This window comes from Astatotilapia calliptera, chromosome 15 (genome assembly GCF_900246225.1).
Source record: "Astatotilapia calliptera chromosome 15, fAstCal1.2, whole genome shotgun sequence".
Taxonomy (NCBI): domain Eukaryota; kingdom Metazoa; phylum Chordata; class Actinopteri; order Cichliformes; family Cichlidae; genus Astatotilapia; species Astatotilapia calliptera.
In genome coordinates this window covers 14,459,865-14,480,377 of record NC_039316.1, presented here as the reverse complement: position 1 = coordinate 14,480,377, position 20,513 = coordinate 14,459,865, and the positions used below count along the sequence as shown (strand labels likewise).

General features: G+C 39.9%; 1 protein-coding gene across 2 annotated transcripts in view; it reads left to right on the top strand.

Moving 5' to 3' along the window:
• The window catches only part of rgs6 (regulator of G protein signaling 6), a 99,841-nt gene extending 80,075 nt beyond the window's left edge, over nt 1–19,766 (top strand). For both annotated transcript variants that reach the window (XM_026194245.1, XM_026194246.1), the window contains exons 4-18: nt 2,307–2,357; nt 3,165–3,271; nt 5,383–5,434; nt 6,710–6,774; nt 7,022–7,098; nt 8,036–8,117; nt 8,235–8,309; nt 8,544–8,645; nt 9,052–9,113; nt 11,101–11,211; nt 12,395–12,520; nt 14,507–14,693; nt 17,140–17,229; nt 17,761–17,814; nt 18,546–19,766. In XM_026194245.1, coding sequence (XP_026050030.1) covers nt 2,307–2,357; nt 3,165–3,271; nt 5,383–5,434; nt 6,710–6,774; nt 7,022–7,098; nt 8,036–8,117; nt 8,235–8,309; nt 8,544–8,645; nt 9,052–9,113; nt 11,101–11,211; nt 12,395–12,520; nt 14,507–14,693; nt 17,140–17,229; nt 17,761–17,814; nt 18,546–18,596 — 1,292 coding nt within the window. In that variant the 3' untranslated portion in view covers nt 18,597–19,766. The remainder of the gene's footprint in view (nt 1–2,306; nt 2,358–3,164; nt 3,272–5,382; nt 5,435–6,709; nt 6,775–7,021; nt 7,099–8,035; nt 8,118–8,234; nt 8,310–8,543; nt 8,646–9,051; nt 9,114–11,100; nt 11,212–12,394; nt 12,521–14,506; nt 14,694–17,139; nt 17,230–17,760; nt 17,815–18,545) is intronic.
• Nucleotides 19,767–20,513: the final 747 nt, after the last annotated feature.

The window sequence follows — 20,513 nt, the reverse complement described above, 5'->3', positions numbered from 1 at the left end:
CAACGTACTTTAATTTGATATTTTGAGATATTTACTTATTCAGCTTCTTTTTAAGGTTGTATGTGAAGAATTATTCCTGAAAAAAGGAAATATGGAAATATTAACAATCTGGGTAGACTTTATAAAAAGGTAAACTGTCTGTTAATTGCAGACTTATGATACACTATACACATAGGTATGAACAGGATATCAATTTCCTGCCTGTCATCTAGACAGAGCATTAGTTTATTTCACAACACAAGGGTAGGCATCCAAAAAAATCCATCTTGCAAGGTATTTTGTGAAACACTATACAGTACATCCTAGCTCTCCAGCTTGGTCCCACATTTGTATTCAAATAATCATCTGCTTGGTGGCTGCATTTCAGTCTGTTGAGGCACAGAAAAGCTGAATAGCTTTAGGTAAAAGTGGGAAGACAACATATGATTAAACGTTTGAAAAAGTGTGTAAGTGCATAAACAGAATGACTAATGCTGTCCTACTATCAAGGTGCCCTTAAGTGAAGCAGTCAACCCCTGACTTCTCCCGTAGAGCTGCGACTGTGGGGATCTGTGCGTCAAGCTGTCCAACAACAGAATAAACTTTGAATTTAAATGAAGTAAAAACAACAAAAGAAAACATTATTTGTTAGTTGAACCTGATGGGTAGGGATGAATGTTAGCCCCCTTGCCAGCTGGCTGTAATCACTTTCACTGACAGCATAAATCATTCCAACAGGCTGGTGCTGCAGTGGGAGGCTTTCACAGCAAACGAATGAAACAAATGATGAAAACAAAAACATAGACTATTAACACCCCACCCCCCCCCCCCACCACCACTACCCCAGTCTTTGCATTAATGGAAGATGCATACCCAATATGCAATAAGCAGAGCATATCAATAAACATAATTACCCCAGCGGCTGATGGATATGCAGAACAGTATCTCTCAAATGTTTGCAGCTGAGTGCTGAAGGCTAAGAAACTAATAACTGATGAAGAAATTAAACATCACCTCACTAAGGAAAGTAGAAGATATTCTAATTCCACTCTAATAGAGTTTTAAAGTCTCTAAATATTGATCTTTTGAGGTATGGGATCACATTTAAAATCTTTTATATTTATATTCAAACGAATACCACTGTTTTGGGTGAAATAGTTGAAACATTTGAGATTTTGTTTTCTGTTAGAGGGAAAAATACTGATAAGCTAACCTAGTTTTTAGCATGCAGAAAGCCTTTGATTATGCATTATGTCTTATGTCTTTTATTATCATCATTCTATTACCTTTAGGTTTTGTCTTGGAAGTGTAAATTGGGGCACTTGTGTATTTACACTCATTGGCCACTTTGTTAGTTACACCTGTTCAGTGCATTTAGGCATGTAGGTTGGAGGTTCAAACCGAGCATCCAAATAGGGAAGAAAGATTATTTAAGTGGCCTTGAACATGGTGGTTGGTGTCAGATGGGCTGCTCTGAATATTTTGGAAACTGATTTACTGGGATTTCCCCATCCAAACATCTAGTTTTATATTGAGTGGTCCAAACCTAAGAATGGTCAGATTGCTTCAAGCTGACATAAAGGCAGCCATAACTCAAATAACCACTTTTTCCATGACCAGCGTATGAAGCAGATGAGCTACAGCAGCAGAAGACCATACTGAATGGCACTACTGCCAGCTAAAAACAGGAAATTGAGGCTACAATTGATGCAGGGTTTGACAACAGAAGATGAAAGAAATGTTGCCTGATCTGATATTTTTTTGGCTCACTATGGTCCATTACTACCAAGCGAGCATTGCATTGTTGCTGTTAACATCCATCCCTGTATTTCCACACAGTACCCATGTTCTTTCAGTTGGATAATATACCATAGTACAAAGCTCAAATCTCTCAAACTGGTTTCTTGGTCATGGTTAACATTACATTTTACTTAAATGGCCTACAGTTGCCAATTCTCTATCTAAAAGATCTGGATGTGTAACTGACAAATCTGCAGAAATTGCAAAATGTTATCATGACTTTATTGGACCACGATCTCTGAGGAATGTTTCCCACACCTTGTTACATCTATGGCACTAAAAATCAAGGCAGTTCTGAAGGTGAAAGCCACTCCAACCAGTTACTAGCAAGGGGTAACTACTAAAATGACTGTTGAGTGTATATTTTGCCCCAACAATGGAAGCCCCCTTGTTTTGTTTTTTGTGTCCTTCTATCCTGCCCCCCCGGGCTGCTGTATGTTTAATCCCAAATCTATATCTTTCAGTACATTATTGTAAACACACCATGTATCGCAGCTATTTATCTATCCTCATCTGATCTGATACAGGTGCAGATATTGTACAGTGGCTGATGAAGAATCTGTCCATTGAGGATCCAGGTATGTTTTTAAAATGGGAAAGCAGAGTGTACTCTGCTGAATGATTTCTAAATGCCACAACCTCCCATGATAGCAGAACAGCAGGATTTATTTATAAAAAGCATGCACGCTATATAATAAGAAATACAGGGGTGTGTCTATCTTTATGATAGGTTTTTGAACAATTGCCTGCAATAAATGCTTACAATGAAGAGATGTTTATAGTGAGCAGGTGCATTGTTGTTCAGAAGACCTAACTACAAAAACTTGGCAATTATCTGTAGAAAACATTTACAAGTTAATACTATAGAGAAAACATACCAAACAGGAAAAGAGGCAACTAGATTGTTTTTTTAACAAACAGAATTTGTTTTATATTTGTTGTTTCGTTGGCCTGACCTAAAGCCTGGTGGTGGGAGAGCAGTGTTTATTGTTGGTACAATAGCCCACGGCCTGGACAGTGAATCAGTCACTGAGTCATCCATGTACATCCCAACCACCTCTGATTCCCATAGTCCTAGCAGAAAGCCACTTTAAACAGACAAACAAACAAAACAAAGGTTCAACAAGCTGTGTTGATATATTTGCATTTCTTAAAATGCTCCACTTCAAAAAATATTCCAGGGATGGTATACTTGGCAGGTGATTCATAGTTTTGTATTAATGTAATGTTACAAAATATCAGTTCCATGACTGTCATATTTGATCTCATTGTCTAGATGTTGTTTCAACCAACTTAATTCTATCCATACTGCAATGTAAATACTGTCTGCAATGCTGAGGAATCTACTGTAATCTATTTATCTCTTTATTCTGCTCCTTTTACAGCTGAGGCGATGCACATTGGGAGTTTAATTGCAGCTCAGGGGTACTTTTTCCCAATCTCAGACCATGTCCTTACCCTGAAAGACGATGGAACTTTCTACCGCTTCCAGGTGAGCGGACACACCAAGTGGTTAAAAACACAGAGAAGGCTATAGGAGGTATGGCCACATTTAATTATTAGCAAACTCAAGATTTATACCTGATGTGAAGCTTAATGAGAAACGTGACAATCAGCATTTAGATACTTCATGGTTAATTCTAGGTTAGTGTCTTGTTTTGATAAATATCGTAAAATTATTTTCTGTATAGACGGGTGAAAAATTCAAGTGAGTAAGTAAGGGATTGAACCACTACATGAAACTGGATAGCTAATGATTACCTGAAACTCTGAATTTACAGAAAATGTTAAATTTTTGTGAAACATCTATCGTCCGATAATGATACAGTTATCGGACGATAGATGTTTTATATCGGGATATGAGGTTTTGGTCATATTGCACAGCCCTACATAGCCCCTGGGATCCCTGGGTCGCGCAAACCCGTCCACCACAATAAGGTAGCGACTCGCGGAGGAGGACCCGGGGCAAACCCAGGACACATTGGAGAGATTATATCTCTTGGCTGGCCTGGGAAAGCCTTGGTGTTCCCCCGGACAAGCTGGAGGAGGTGGCTGGGGAGAGGGAGGTCTGGGCTTCTCTGCTTGGGCTGCTGCCCCCACGAACCAGCCCTGGATAAGCGGAAGAAAATGGATGGATGGATGTTACTTTTGATAGCTATTCTTAACATGGTGGAAAAATTGTGGTTGACTCAGCACATTCAGATAGCTTTTGAAATGTAGATATAGTAAGTTTCGAGTACCGGCTCTTTATTGTCAATAGATGAAAATAGTTTTTCTTTAATGTTCCCTTTTATGTTCCCTTTTATGTTCCCTTTTGTGCCAGACATGACTCTCACACTAATGCCTTCTTCATTCTGTGTAATTGTAAGAGATAATAAAAAACCTCCAGCAAGTTTAATCTAGCTGTGGGGTCGCCTACAATATCCCAATCAGCCACTGACGATTACTTGCTTCGTTATAGAAGCACTGGGGCCCTGTCCACTACAGTTTCTTCAGTACTATGTTGGGATCCTGTGACCCTATTAAAAATGGATGGTGAGCTGTTAAAATATTCATCAAGAGCTCAGAGGAAGCAGGTCTGGTCCGGGCCAAATAGGCAGCTACCAGAATCTTTACAGGGACATGTAGTGTAGCAGCCCACACTACAATTAGAGACTCATATCAAAGAACAAAAAAAAATAAAGTAAGGCTGACATTTTGTGCCTCCTTCACTGTTCACAGATAAGGCAGTGGCATTAAGCTTGCATATTAATTATGCCAGACTGAAGTCTCTAATTAAAGAAAGGAAACCATGTTTTCAAATTCCTCATTTGTGAATGCAAAAGCAGCATGTGGTGCGATTAGAATGATTTCTATGTAGCATCTTCTTCCTATACATACTGCAGTTACAGGATTGAATCTCCAGTGAAGCCAGAAGAGCAGTTTAATTAAACCAACAGTGCACATTAGGTTATTTGACCTTGGTTCTCCTCCTTCAAAGTGAAGTGGAATAAAAGAGGGGAGGAGGAGGAGGTCTATTTGCTGTAGCCGAAAGAGCTTCATAAAGATAATCACCACTCATTAGCATTTCCTTTTGGAGGCAAATCAAGTGCAAGATAAAGAGAAACACAGGGCAGAAAAATCACAATTGTGTAATATCTCTTCTCAATGAAAATACTACAGATGGTTTGGACTCGTTTAACAGTTTTACATAGTTTTTTGTCAAATACAGAACCTGTCCTGTCTGTTCTTTGCCTGGCGGCTTATTGTTCTGTTTTCTGACTGTTTACTTCCCAGCTGTCATTCTTTTATTGTTTTCTGCAATACTTTTCCATGAGTAATAGCCCCCTGGGGTGTTGCAGAGGTGTGAAAAGTTTTAGAAGTTGGCTGTTCTGAATCTCTCCTGCCCTGATAATAAAAAATATTTTGATTGGTGAAGCAAGACAATCATGTGCTCCCCTGTGTCTCAGAGGCAAACAGCTATCTTGTAAAGGTCATCATCATCACTCCAGTTTTGTCAAATAGTTTTGACTCATAAATCGTGACCTGGGAGGTTCAGGGAACAATCAGCAGCAATTCAGCATCACTTTTGATTTTCACATTTCTACTTTGTTTTGTCCTCAGGCGCCATATTTCTGGCCGTCCAACTGCTGGGAGCCTGAGAACACAGACTATGGTGAGAAACTTCAAGGAATATCTTGACATTTTGTGGTTTTTGATTGTCCTTTAAGTTTTAAAGAGCAATGCTTTAGTCATAAGATTAATTAAATGGATTAGAAATAGTATACGTGGGTTGGAAACAGTAATATAGCATCACTGCATGGAACGAAACCTGCTAGTGTTATACTGAATTTAAGGTGAAACTAATGCTTTCTGTGGTCCCGGTCTCTAATCTAATTTACAACAGCTGCTTCTGAGGTATTATGTAAAGTGCAAACTACACCTCCAACATTAGCAGGGTATGAATAACCATCAATAATAACTGAGGGATAAGATATGGATCTTATCAATCTACATCTGATCTTGAGGCAAAACCTTTGGAAAAACATGTTTTCTGACTGCCTTTTTATTAGGAGCAGAAAGATTATAACTGGATAATTTATTTAACTTTTGTCTGTCAGCTCAACTCTGAACAAGCTTTATGCAGCAAAAGCTAGACTGTGTAGCTTAAAAAGTGATTATAACAAGCAGACACCAATTAAATATCCCACTGTAGGGAATATTAATAAGTAACTAATTGGGGATGCCTGCAGTCAGCTGAGCCTGACCAAGTAACATGGATGAGTGACAAATCGTTTCTTCCACAGAAAACGCTGCATCCAGATAAAGAGAATCAACTTTATGCATTAATTTCAATATGTCATAATATTCTTATTAATTGATGAAAACTACATATTTTCATGTCATAATGTCTCACCAAGACACAGAGTTTTAACCTTTATTTATTTATTTTTATTGAGTTGATATAACCGTGCTATTCTTTTCAATACAGTGTTTCATTTCAAGTCTTGACTATGTAGATTTTTTTCCGATTTTTCTGATCTGAAGAAAGATGAAGCAACCGTAAACAGATGAGAAGGCATAAGCCTGCAATTTATAACTAAAGCTCAACAAACTCCCACTGAGCAAAGCACTGAAGCCCAGTAAGCACTGTACTTTTAGTTGAGGAGGCGAACAGCTGACATGATTAGTCAATCACTGTTCCACTTCCTGCCCTTCATCCTTTCAGACACAGCCACGACTGGAGTTTTTGGTTTGGGAGTTCAGGGACTCTTAAAACTGCCTCATAATCCCAATGGTGGGCAGGCAGCTTGAGAGGGATTGTAGTCCATGTAAAATGGGTGGTGAGGAGAGGTGGGTTGCACAGAGAGTGAGAGATGAGCACAGATGAGTGAAAAGGAGGAACAGGGATGTCTCTGTGATTAATTCTTTCTCTCTCTTTCTCCTTCAGCTATTTACCTGTGCAAGCGGACCATGCAGAACAAGACGAGGCTGGAGCTGGCAGATTATGAGGCTGTGAGTGTTGAACTGTTGCTCTAAGCTATTAGTCCAAGTATTGATCAGTGCGTCAAGCTCTGGGACCAAAAAAATACAGCCTCTTAAAGGTCAGACAGCCGTGTGTCTGTGATGGCATGAAATCTAAATTACTTCTTGGAGCAGACTCAAACTTTAAAACTGTCAAGTGTATTTAACAGTATTTTTTTTCCCAACTATTGTTTTTCCTTGTTGACTTTTGATAATGTTTCTCTCTCATTTCTAACAGGAGAACCTGGCCAGGCTGCAGAGAGCTTTTGCCAGGAAGTGGGAGTTTATCTACATGCAGGCTGAGGCCCAGGTCAAGTAAGTGTGATCTGTTACCAAGGCAACACATGAAACTGCAGTGCATGCACTGATGTCATTCACACTCAAGGTAAAAGACAAGCAATCATGAGAAGTGAGCATTTGTACGTGTGGTTTTGTGTAAGATTACCACTGTGAGATTAGGATTGACGTGTCTACAGGTGTGTTTCACATCAGATGCTCTTTAAACTAACAAACATAGGCAATACTTACTTGGAACACATGGAAATTCGAAAATGGAAGAAGAGTGGAGACTGTACACACTGCTCTGTTTTCCACCATCCTTTGCCAGCCTTCTTTTGATTATGAATCCACAGTTGCATCAGTCTGAGGGATGTTAAAGGGAAAGCTGTAATTTCCAAAATGTTCCCAAAATCTTTGTGAAATAAAGTGAACTGCTATTATTACATTTGCTTCCATGTTTTGGTTCCAGGTATATATGACCAGCATTTCTAATCTGATCATGATTCACGAAACTAGTATTAAAATGTTTTCTAATTTTTCTTCTTCTTCTAAATAAGTAACAATGTGGAAGTCTAGCACATAAACAAACATAATGCACGTTGCCAGGGGTCAAAGACTTTAGATGCAAAGTAGCAATTCCTTAAAATTATTAAGTTAAAAGTTAAAGTCATAACCTATTAAACATTATGAAGATCAACAAATTATACAATTGTTATTCTTATTATTCTTGAAGCCTGTTAGACAATTTTAAATGCTTTTTTAACTCACGGTGAATATTCTTAATTTTTAAATTAATTTCTTTTTGAAAAAAATGAAATGTAGATATCAAAAAACTGGAAGTACTCAAGTACCTGGAATAACACAGAGTTACACAGTATGTGGATGCAGACAGTGTGTATGAAGCTAGAGTACACTGTAGACTGAGTCTGTTCTGAGCCTCATTATTGTTAAAAAACACTGCTCTATTCTGCAGGATTGACAGGAAAAAGGATAAAATTGAAAGGAAGATCCTGGACAGCCAAGAGAGAGCTTTCTGGGATGTCCACAGACCTGTGGTAAGTCTCACATACACACTTCCTGTCTATGTGAGATTATAGCCACCCACCTAATCCGCATTCTCAAATAGTGCTGATGCAATGACATTGTTTTCCTTGGGGTGTTTTTTTCTGCAGCCTGGATGTGTTAACACCACAGAGATGGACATCAGGAAATGTAGACGCATGAAGAATCCTCACAGAGTTAAGAAGGTAAAACCTTAGCTGTCAACTTTGTGACAGGAATCTTTTTAAAGAGATTTTTTAAAATATACCCCATGCAACAAGTTTATTCCTTTTTTAAAAAATTTTTGTAAGTTGTGTTAAAATTCATGTCCCTTGCATTTTTTAAACAACATAACATATCATTTCCCACACTGCAAGAAAATAAGTGTACCTTCTAATACTTACCCACTTCTCCTCTCTCATCATGGTTGAATGGCCCAGTCGGTGTATGGTGTGATAGAGGAGGGAACACAGTCTCAGAGTCCCATACACACTCCTTTACACCACTGCAGGAAAGGCACCAAGGAGGATGTAGAAAAGGAGGTAAAAATCAGTTCAAATGTTGACAAAATTATAAGCCATCATTAGAGAAGATGTCAGTGTTTTGTGCTCTTTCTGCTTTTAACGCCACAAGCACTGGATTTCACAGCCGCAGGCCAATTACAGAGAAGATTGGCAGACATTGTAACGCATTTTGTGCGGTGCCCACCTTGTCAAATCTTTTCAAATCTGCTGGATTGTTTTCTCACACAAACAGTAATTATGAGAAATGGTAGCACTAACAGTATTGCCGATTGACATAGACACTGCCAGCTGACTCAACAAGCTCCTTTTCATTTATTTCTGTTACAGGTATTTGCTAGCTCTAGTTGAGATCATGCAATCAGATTCAAAAACCTTTATATAAAAAGATTTTTTGGTATAGTTTATTGCTCATTGTCTTTTTCAGATCGTATTCCTGAATACCCAGCTAGATCGTCACTGCATGAAGATGTCCAAAGTTGCTGAAAGGTACAGGAAACTTACTTCACATACACATTTAAAATGGAGCACAGCATCATGTCCAATCTCTATCTTGTCAATCTTGTGAGGCACTCTTTGTCGCTAAGGTACTCCGTTCCCATCTCCTGTACTCTCTGACCATCCATAATCAGACAAAGCTCTGTGCTACTGGCCTACCTTTTACTGTAACTCTCCTAGAGGAGTGGCAGACAGGGGATAATAGGTTTCTTGACACCTTATTTGGACCTGTGGAGGTTTCAGTTTGACATTCAGAGTCCAGAGTGCTGCTTTTGCTGTTTGGGTATGAAGTGGTTCAGTAAGACTGTATTTTGTCCCTGGATTTTCATGCTCAGTGTGACTATTAGATATACAGGTCTAAAGACAATGTGTGTGAATGGGTGGATGACTGGTTGTGTAAAGCGCTTTGGGGTCCTTAGGGACTAGTAAAGCACTATAAAAAATACAGGCCATTTACCATTTGGGCTCAACATGCATTTTCATTACTTTCATTCTCTTGAATTTATCAATATGATGTCACATTTTCAAAATTTGAATAAGTATTGAGCTAATAATACACAATAGGGTCAAGGGTTCTAGAGAGGATGTTTGGGATGTGATGTGAAACTGCACAATTTTCATTTTAAATAATTTTTGTACAATACTCCAGCCCCATAAAGTCTATGCTTTTTCCTTTAACACATTAAGAACAAAACACTGTGTTTTTGTAGTCTTTTAAAAAACTGCTCACTGTACAGTTTCAACCGTCTTGCCCTGTTTAACGATTTGAACTTCAACTGAGAACAAGTCTTTAACTACACTATGTGGACATAAGCACTGGGCCACACACAGCATTATTGTTTTCAGTCCCATTGCCAAAGCTTATAATATCCTTCCAAACATTTGCAAAAGAATGGGTCACTTTCACAGAGTCACTCAATGAATTATCAAGTCAGTTCAAGAAATTCCTTTTAAAATCAACTTTATGTAGTATTATTGCAAAAGGGAAGAGTTTAATTGCAGGTTAGGGTCGCCAAGTGCTGAGGTATTTGGTGTGTAAAAGTCACCAGTGCTCTGCTTCTAAACGTCCCCTGGCATTAACAACAGCACTAAACTGTGCAGGGGAGCTTTGATTTTCATGGCTGGGCAGCTCTTGTAGGTGTCATCCTCAGGTGGACATCAAGTTTCTACTACGTTGTTGCTCATTCAGAGAACTCTGCACAGGAACATCCAAACAAACTCTGGGCTGTCTCTGTCCGTGGTCCTGATACCCTGCTTATCTTGCCCATTGCTGTTACAGAATGTACTGTATATTGTATTGAGCTTCTATAACTTCTGTTGGCCTGGTGTCTATGATTTTTATGGATCCTGGTATCTGGAATTGCATTTATTTGTTAGTCAATTTAAAACTTTCTGGAATCAGCATCAAAAATAAAAGGTCTGGAAACACATAAGTAAATGGAGTTTCTGCAGTTTTTTTGTAATTTTTATAATTTTGTTTTTCTTTTTATGTATATAGCTCATATTTTCATGTGTTGTAATATGTAAATCAAAAAGTCATATTTAGATATAATGAAGCTTTTGTACCGTAGGGTTAGAAGGATATTACTGCTGTAAAGAGAAGAAGTTGTGTGTTTTTCCTCGCCTTCGTACAGCTTGAGGTCATGCGTTGGCAGTGCAGCGAAGTTGTAGTACATACATTTGTATGTTATTGGGGATTCTTGCATTATTGTTTAATCTGTGAGAAGGAAAATATTTTCTGCACAGTGTTGCTGTTGTTGTGAAGGACATTCTGCTTCACTCTGTCTCTCACTTACCGTTTGTCTCAGACTACTCAGGACATCAGTTTCTTAATTTTACTGCAGAAAAACATGCGGTTCACTATTAACATTTACCTCAAATCATCAGCATGTCACTGCTGTCTCTAAACATATGATAAGCTAATGCCTCCTTTCCTTTGTCATGTGTGTCCATGTGTGTTGTTGCTGTTGTGTGTCAGTCTGATAGCCTACACTGAGCAGTACTTGGAGTATGACCCATTTGTGACATCACCTGAACCATCCAACCCCTGGACCAGCGATGACCCCACTTTCTGGGATTTGGAGGCTAGGTACGATCACTGTCAGTGGATATGTCAAGATGTCTCTGCGTGCTGTTTTGTTGTTGTTTTCATAATCATGGTATTTTTAGAGGAAACTGTTTGCACTGATTATTTTAAAATAATTTATTTTTCTGTTGTTGGGCTCTGTAACCTATAACCTTCCTTTTTGCCTTTTGGTGTGTAAATCTCAAAACCAATTTCACATAGAGCCCATAGGGGAAGGGAATTCTTTTCAAGGACACCTATTCAACGCTTTTTTAAACAATCTCAGGTGTGTGCAGTGTGAAAGCTCACACTGCACCCCCCTTTGGAAGTAAATATCAAACAGACCGAAACCAATCTCACAAAAGGCAAATTCAAGTGTGAACGCACTCCATGTGCTGCCCTTGATCATATAGTTGCTGACAGCAGGCAAGTCCTGACAAAGTCGTTGAAGAAACGATTGTTGATGATCGGCTTTCATTCCAAAGTATTTCTTTTTGCTACTTATCAGCTTATTTTAACCCTGATTTGCAACTCAAAAATTTAAACGATCTGGATAATCAGAAATTTCACTGCACAATTCTCCTAACTTAAATGCTAAATGGTCTTTGAAAACTCGAAGCACCATCTTACTGCTGTAACAAGCCTCATTCACATACACATAAATACAAGTGCTTTTTCCCGACATTCAAACACACTTTGTTGCATCAGGGGGCAACTTTAGTATCTTGGATAAGTTTGTAAGAATTTTTTTTGTTTTATATATAAAATAACATTTTAAAATTCCCCTCTCACCCCTGCGGGCGGTCTATCCTTCAAGCTCGGATCCTCTACCAGAGGTGCAGTAACTTAACTGTTCCTAGGACTGCGCTCCCAAAGATCAGGAGGATTTTGCAGTTTTAATGTCTCATCTCTATTTTCATCTTTCCTCTGTTTTCACTTTTTAGATCTGTCCACACTTTCCCAGCTGTAATTAAGTCTCAGACACTAGTTTCATTCTTTATTTTTTTAAGGACATTGTAACTATTGTCAAAAACATATTGAAAGTAGAGTTTTGTGAATACTACAGATTTTTCAGCTTAATTTGAGGGGAACACAAATATATTGCACTGATAATTTTGGAACCACAGATATTTTTATAGAGGGGCTGCAATATACATATATACATATATAACAATAAACTGCCAATCCCTATCTCCATCTTTCCTAGTAAGGAGCCCAGTCAGCAGAGGGTGAAGAAGTGGGGCTTCTCTTTGGAGGACGCCTTGAAAGATCCAGCAGGGCAGGAGCTTTTCCTCAAGTTTCTAGAATCAGAGTTTAGCTCAGAGAATCTCAGGTGAGCAAAATATATTTCAGTCATCACTGTTGTATGTTGAAGTGATATTTTCCTGCTCTTTTTAACCATGCTGTACTGAACTCAATTAATGAAGAAAGGCAAGTAGTGCACAAGCACAGATTTTGTGGTGAATTTTTAAAGGCAGCTTATTCTGCATTATAACAAATCCTCTGTGCTTCATAGGATAACATTTAAGACATTCAGTTGGACATTTGTGCAGCTCCCCTTTAACAACGTGAGGAGAGTATAAGAGTCGATCAAAAGCTTTCACTTCCATGAAAATAGGCAGAAATTATTTCTTCTTGGCAACCGCATTGTTCCAACCTACCATTTCAACCCACTTGGAACATGGAAGAGCAATCAAGTGAAGGTTTGCCAGTTTTTAGATACCTAGAACACTTAAAGAGAAGCGCACAAACCACACTAAAATTCTGCTCATCGAAATTTCAGGAAAAGAGTATTAGAAAGGAGCAATACTGAGCTACAATGTTATGCAGATGTATCTCTTCTAGTATTTTTTTTTTTACTCTGCTGGATAAATCTAAGATAAAAACAGTTTTTGAAAGGTCTTATCACCATAAACAACAATGTTGTATCGAAGAGAAGAAAAAGATGCAGCCTTACAACTCTGATAAAAATAACAAGACTGAGCTAATGAGGTACACATCAATTTTCTTAACTGCTCATTCAATTAAAAGTCATAGCAGCAGCAGTAGAGCCTGTCCCAGCTGGCTCTGCTGGGTGAGGTGCAGAGTACACAACGTGCCCTACCACAGGGCCTCTTTAAACAGACAACCACACTCCTCCTATGCATTTAAGACGTAATTTAAGTTGTCGTGCCTTAAAGGAAAGATTCAAAGGGAAATAAGATTTCACAGAACTACTTTACTTCTGTCTACACATCAAAAACAGAGTTGTAGAGCACCGGCAGTAAGCATACTAAGAGAAACCGCTAGCCCGACGATCCATCACACGTCACAAAACATTTCAAAACTCGTGTTTTTAGGCTCATGGCAACTTTTCCTCAATCTGTCTGTTTAATTTTTAAGTCCATGAATGTTTTTGATTTCTTTGACTTGTTCTTGTAATGGTTTACAGCTCACATTAAATACAAATTTACACACTAGGCACTGTCATATTTAGTCCCTTATGCACCTATGCAGCAATAAGTGGGTGTTTTATAGTGTGTGGGTGGGAGAGAGAGATGAGGCATCTCTGAAATCTAGTGAGAGAGACAGAAACGTGTTAGGAATAAGAGTCTGGGGATGAACTGATACTATGGAGGTTGTTGATACTTCTGAGCCAGGGGGAGATCCACTACAGAGAAAAAACACACACACATAAGCAGGGTGAGATGCAGAGCGGGAGGGCATACACTCACATCGCTGTTCACCCTTCAGCTACGCCACCAGTCTCCTCACCTCCATCTATTGTTCTCTTCTTCTGGACCCTTAATTGCTTTTGGTTTTATGAGGGAGCTTTTGGAGGAGTGGCACAGAAAGAGAGAGTGTCAGTTATTGAGAAATAGAGAGTGAGTGAGCAAAGCACACCCCAGAGGTGCTTTGCTCTATATTGCTAAACCAGTCCACAGATCAATATAGATAGAAACTAATATTGCAGGCAGTCTGCTTCTCTGCTGCCCCTGGTATTTAACACAGTTTAAGTTTTTTCTCTGTGTCAATATTTAAAAGAAAATTATTCTCGTGTGTCGTCGAGGAAAGGAGGAGAAAGTTTTAAGAGCATTTTAGAAAGAAAGAAATCAAATACATGTAAGTCAATGTTCTGGATACTAAGATGTTTCGAGAAAACTATGTTTGCTTTGCAGGAAGGTTTCACTTTTAATTTTACCGCTCTAATCATACAGAAAGCTTTCACTGTCCTAAACTCGCTAATCTATCTAAAGATAAGTTATCACCAGTTACATGTTTAGCATGCAGATTTAAAGGTCTATGCCACTGATGTGTGTTTCTGGTCGTGTTGTTGCAGGTTCTGGCTGGCTGTGCAGGAATTAAAGAGGATACCTCAGCACGAAGTTGCACAGAGGGCACAGGACATCTGGGCAGAGTTCCTGGCAGAGGGAGCGCCCAGCTCTATTAACCTGGACTCCCACAGTTACGAACGCACCAGCCAAAACCTGAAAGACCCTGGACGATACAGCTACGAAGATGCACAGGTGAGAAGCAGAGGAGCATGCAGTGCATTTGAGCTCAAGTAAAATTATTTGAACTTGAAAATTATAAAACCAGTCGGACTTCACAGGGTTTTAAAGTGGAGCTGATGTAACAATATATCAACCTCTTTAAACCTACATATAGAAATTATATGACTGGGAAAAAAAGAACCTGCTCTTAAAATCCTGTCCAGATTTATGCAACTTTTTGGCAAATGCCAGCTGAAATTTGTCTGGCTGAACTGAGAATTAGTGGTACTCATAAATAATAAAAGGTGAACTACAATACTAAGTGAATCCTAGAAAAGGAGTCATTTAGCAAATTGCATTTATTTCAGTTAGCCTCATTCTGTTCTCTCACTACTGAGAAAAATGTCCCTACTTTTGATCAGTGATTGCAACACATTTACACTGCAAATACACACCTCATATCCTTTGGAGTGACTTTTGAAAAAGTAAAGCAGACAGGCAAACTTACATAGCAAGGCCCCAGCCAGTCAGCAGATTTGAACCCAGGACCTTTTTGCTGGGAAACAACAATGCTAACTAATGCACCGCCATGCTTCTGAAGTTTAATTCTAAATGACCTAATTGTGTGACTGGTTGTCTGTCTCTGTGTTAGACCTGCAATAGACTGTTGACCTATACTATGACAGCTGGGTGTTACACCCCGGCCTAGGCAACCGGGGTGCAACGCAGGAAAATAAAGATAAGGCAAAAACGCACGAGAAAAAACTAATACGGGCTTCCACAAAAATAATCCCAAAACGACATTTATTTACATCACCAAACACAAGACGTCAAACTATTTACAACGGGGGGAAGATCGCGACCATGACACACTGAAACACAGGGTTTAAATACCTAGAGGGAGCAATCAGGAAAATGGACAACAAGAGGGAAACACAGCTGGGGCAACTCAGAACTGACGAGACAGGGAAACGTAAACTGAAAAGACTAAGATAACACAGACTTTCAAAGTAAAACAGGAAACACATAACAGTCACGCCAAAAAGAACACACTGACAACACCGAAACGTAACAGTTCCCCCCACCCAAAAATCAAACATTTAACACCAAGTGAAAAGTTTGATCCAGACAGACGAAGGCGGATGAAGGCTGGAGCGGTCCCACTGACCCTCCAGCAGACGACGAAGGCTGGAGCGGTCCCACGGACCCTCCAGCGAAGACGGATGAAGTCTGGAGCGGTCCCACGGACCCTCCAGCAAAGACAAACGAAGGCTGGAGCGGTCCCTCGGATCCTCCAGCGAAGACAAACGAAGGCTGGAGCGGTCCCTCGGACCCTCCAGCGAAGGCGGATGAAGGCTGGACCGGCCCTCGGACCCTCCAGCGAAGACAGACGGCTGAAGCGGTCCCTCCCTCGGACCCTCCAGCGACGGCGGACGGCTGAAGCGGTCCCCGGACCCTCCAGCGAAGACAGACGGAGGCTGAAGCGGCCCTCGGACCCTCCAGCGATTGGACGAGCCCCCATATGTTACACCCCGGCCTAGGCAACCGGGGTGCAACGCAGGAAAATAAAAATAAGGCAAAAACACACGAGAAAAAACTAATACGGGCTTCCACAAAAATAATCCCAAAACGACATTTATTTACATCACCAAACACAAGACGTCAAATTATTTACAACGGGGGGAAGATCGCGACCATGACACACTGAAACACAGGGTTTAAATACCTAGAGGGAGCAATCAGGAAAATGGACAACAAGAGGGAAACACAGCTGGGGCAACTCAGAACTGACGAGACAGGGAAACGTAAACTGAAAAGACTAAGATAACACAGACTTTCAAAGTAAAACAGGAAACACATAACAGTCACGCCAAAAAGAACACACTGACAACACCGAAACGTAACATGGGATAAGCTTCAGTAATTTCCTGTGTATCAGGATTCCCCAGTTATGTGACTGACTCCAAATAGGCCTGCTTGAGGTCAAGAGTATTACCACAAGGCTCTATTCTACATTCCAACTTAAGTTGGTTATATCTCTGTGGGTTTTCTGTGCTTCTTTCAGAAGCTCTGCCCCACACTATTGTCTGCTCCATTTGTCTTTCTTACATGCTTCACCAGTATCAACTAATGGGTCTATATTGTGGAGTGATTTCCAGAGAATACGTCTCATTGGGAGATAGATGGGCGGGGGGGTACTGGGCGCTGCGTAGCATCTATTAAATTCCGTCTCGTGTCACAGGCTTAAATGGGACGAGTTAAACAAAGAAAAGATTTCTCCTGTCAGTTACCTGGCAGTGTGCCTCAATCATCCTCTCCCACTGAGAGGGTCTTGTTCAGTTTACTCTGCTTGAGTTGGCAAGTTTTGTACATCATCGACACATAGTTATATATAAACATAGCAGAATTGCACCGCCATCCTTCCGACGCAAACTTCTCCTTCTTACTTGCTGTGTATCCCATCTTTCTGACCTCTAAGGACCACATCTACAAGCTGATGAAAAGTGACAGCTATTCACGTTTCCTGCGCTCCAACCTGTACCAGGACCTTCTGATGGCGAGGAAGAAAGTAAGTGACTGTGTCATCTATTTATGAATTACTCTCTGTGGACATACAGAAGCTGTATCATTGAACATTAGCATCAGTGAAGCTGAGACTAAGGCAGGCTCCCCGACTTTACTTGGTAGAGATAAGTGGACCAGTCTTTATGACTTAATGACTGCTCAAAGTGCACACACAGCACTGTAACAGTCACACACCATGAGATACAGTATAATTTGTGAATATGTCAAAGGGCATTTTGACATGTTTGACACTGGATTGATGGGCAACCTGCCTCTAGCAGGGCCAGCTATGAGGCATGAGGGGTGCACCGCATTCGGTCAGCTAAATTGCTGAGACGACTGCTAACAGCCCTTTTTAGAAAAGAAAGTGGAATACGGCATAGTATTTTCCAGCAATTACTGTAATATCAGTAATGTTTAAAAATATGCCTGCAATCTTGTGCAATTTTTGCGAACTGACTCTGAAAGTGAAAGATGCAATTTTGGCTTCGAAAGAGTTGAACTCTCACACTCTTTACTTTTTGCTCGACTCTAGCCTGAAACGGAGCAGGGCCGACGCACCTCCCTGGAGAAGTTCACTCGCAGTGTGGTGAGTGTCCCGCTGCGTCTGGTTTTAATTATTACAGCTACTTTATCAAACTTTTTTTTAATTGTACATCTGTGCTAAAGTATTTTTTGTAGTCATTAGATACTTTTGCAGCTACAAAGGACATTTACTTTTTTAAAACAATGGTTTAAAAGAATGGCGTATTGAGTAATAAAGGACTGTCCATTGTACAAATTAGTTTGCCTAACTGCGTGACTGCAAATGAGGGAAGAGGCAGGATGCAGGCAAAACAATTACAATGTAAAATTACAGCTAAGCGGTTTGAGTGATTTCTGTATTCTTCAGTGTTCCCTTTGGGGTGCCATTTGCCATGTGTTGCCATGTTTGTTTTTGCTTTATGAAATGCATTATTTCTTTCAGTTCAATAGATGAAGCCTTTGGTTTGCAAAGACATGGAACTGTGACCAAACTATGCATTTCTCTGCAGACACATTATGAGCTTGATATCAAAGAAGAAGAAAAAAACGTTATTTAAGTCTTATTGGACTTCATATGGCAAGCTTGGAGCTCCCTAAGGCACCTCTCATTGCATTACTGTCCCCCCCCCCCCCCCCTTTTTTTTTCAGGGCTAATATAATGTATTCTCACCTTGAGATTTAATATATTTTTGCAGACAAAGCTCTATGTGCATGCAGGTCATCCTTCTTCTTTTTCTCCTTAGCTCCTTAGAAATCTTGAGAATAAAACTTTAAACTATGACTCTTCTTTTCCAGGGCAAGTCATTGACAGGCAAACGACTGACGGGTCTCATGCAGTCGTCCTGACAAGGCCTGGATGAAGAATAGGTGGAACCATACCCAGAAGAGCTGCTTACCTATGGGAAGCAGGTGGAAAAGGACCCTGGGGTGTGCTTGTGTAGCTATGGGAGGTGGATAAGTGCGCCAAACAAGCTTACACCACTGGATTGGACTACTACCACATGTGAAACTCACCTCAGATCAGTTCAAGCGGACCGACAGCATGCAATAAGTCACCAGACCTGACACCAGTGCTGTCACAGTGTAGATGATAAACAATGCTACTCCTCTTAGGAAGTTTCTACAAAAATCACCTGTACTAAGGAAAGCCGGGCTCAGTGGTTTCTCTCTATCTACTCTCATGTTAATATAGTAGCTGAAGAGGCTATTGCTTTTACTTTCAGTGATATAAACACGGAATGCTTGAATGCCTTGACAGATGTCAAACGAGACTTAGATTAAATGCTGTAGCTAGCTGTTTTATCTCATCATTCACTACGATGATATAAGGGAATGAAACACTGGGAGCAGTTTACAGATGCTTGACTGCCAGGTGGTGTAGTACACTGAACTTATGATTGACTAAAGCTTTTAGATCAACTTACTATTGTATGACACAAGATATGCCTCTGTATGTCCAATGCCGATTTACTTGGTTACAGTGTGCGCTCACATTTAAATCAGCACACTTGCTGCTTTTGTCTGTCTCCCTGCACTTATAGCTGTGTAATGTAGTACTGTAGTTGGTACAATAGTATGTGTTAGTATGTGCAACAGTAGCTACTAATACTGAAGTTAGTACAAGCACAAGCTGAAATGTCTGCTTTTAAATTCAAGTAAAGGGCACCAGACACGAAGGCCACACGTATCCTGGAAAGCTAACCAAAATCAGTGTTGACCTGATCATTTGGACATATTCTTAATCTACAAACCAATAATTACTTTGCCCTAAACATATGTTGTGGACACCCAGAGGTGAACATCTTGTCATAAAAAGGTGAGTTGGTAGGTTTACAAACAGTTGTATTGCTTTAAACGGGTGGGTGGATAAAGGTTAGGCTTTACTCTATCTTCTAAACATTCCACTGCAGGCGGCCACAGTAATGTTTATTTGGCTGACTTCTTACCATTCTTCACTTTGTGTAAAGATGACAATAAAAGAGGAATGCACAATAAAGACGGAGTTTTGGACCCTTATGTCAGCATGTCCATTTCTTCTTACAGGGAAAATGCATCAGATGACACTTTCAATAAAATCCCAGAATAAATGCATGTAACATGTAACAGGTGCATCTTTGCACTTTGTAGTTACATACTGCCCCCTAGTGTCCGTTGGGTAGTAAGTACTGGTTAAACGTCTCACTTTCTGTCATTTGCTGGCACGTGGAGCAAAACCATTACAGCTGGGCAACAAGTACGCTTTAGAAATGTACTATTAAAACCTAAATGTTAAACAGTGCAGCTTTAAAGTGTTGTCGCTCTTGAATTTGATGCTTGGGAAATAAAGACTGATTATTACATCTAATGCTACAAAGAGCTTTTAGTATCTTGCCATCTTAGTAATAGCTGTGAAGTGCAATAGCGCCATCTGGTGGGCATTTTATTAAGAAACGGTACATTTTTTTTCTCTTTTCTATTATCTTCCTCCTGTAAGTCAGTCTTATATTAATCTTCATCAAACAAGTATGACTACTGTTTTATTCCGATAGTCTCCATGTTATATTTGAATAAGGCATATCTTTTTTTAGATTTCCCTCTATACACCACTACAGTGGGTTTCAAATCCAGCAATATGTGATTCAAGTGCAGACTTTCAGCTTTAATTCATGAGGTTGAGCAAAAGTATTAGAAATATTTTGAGAGGCTCAAAAGTATTTTGACAATTGACAAGAAGTTTGAGACTGTTGCCTTGTTATTCCATGACAAACACTCGTCCCACCTCTG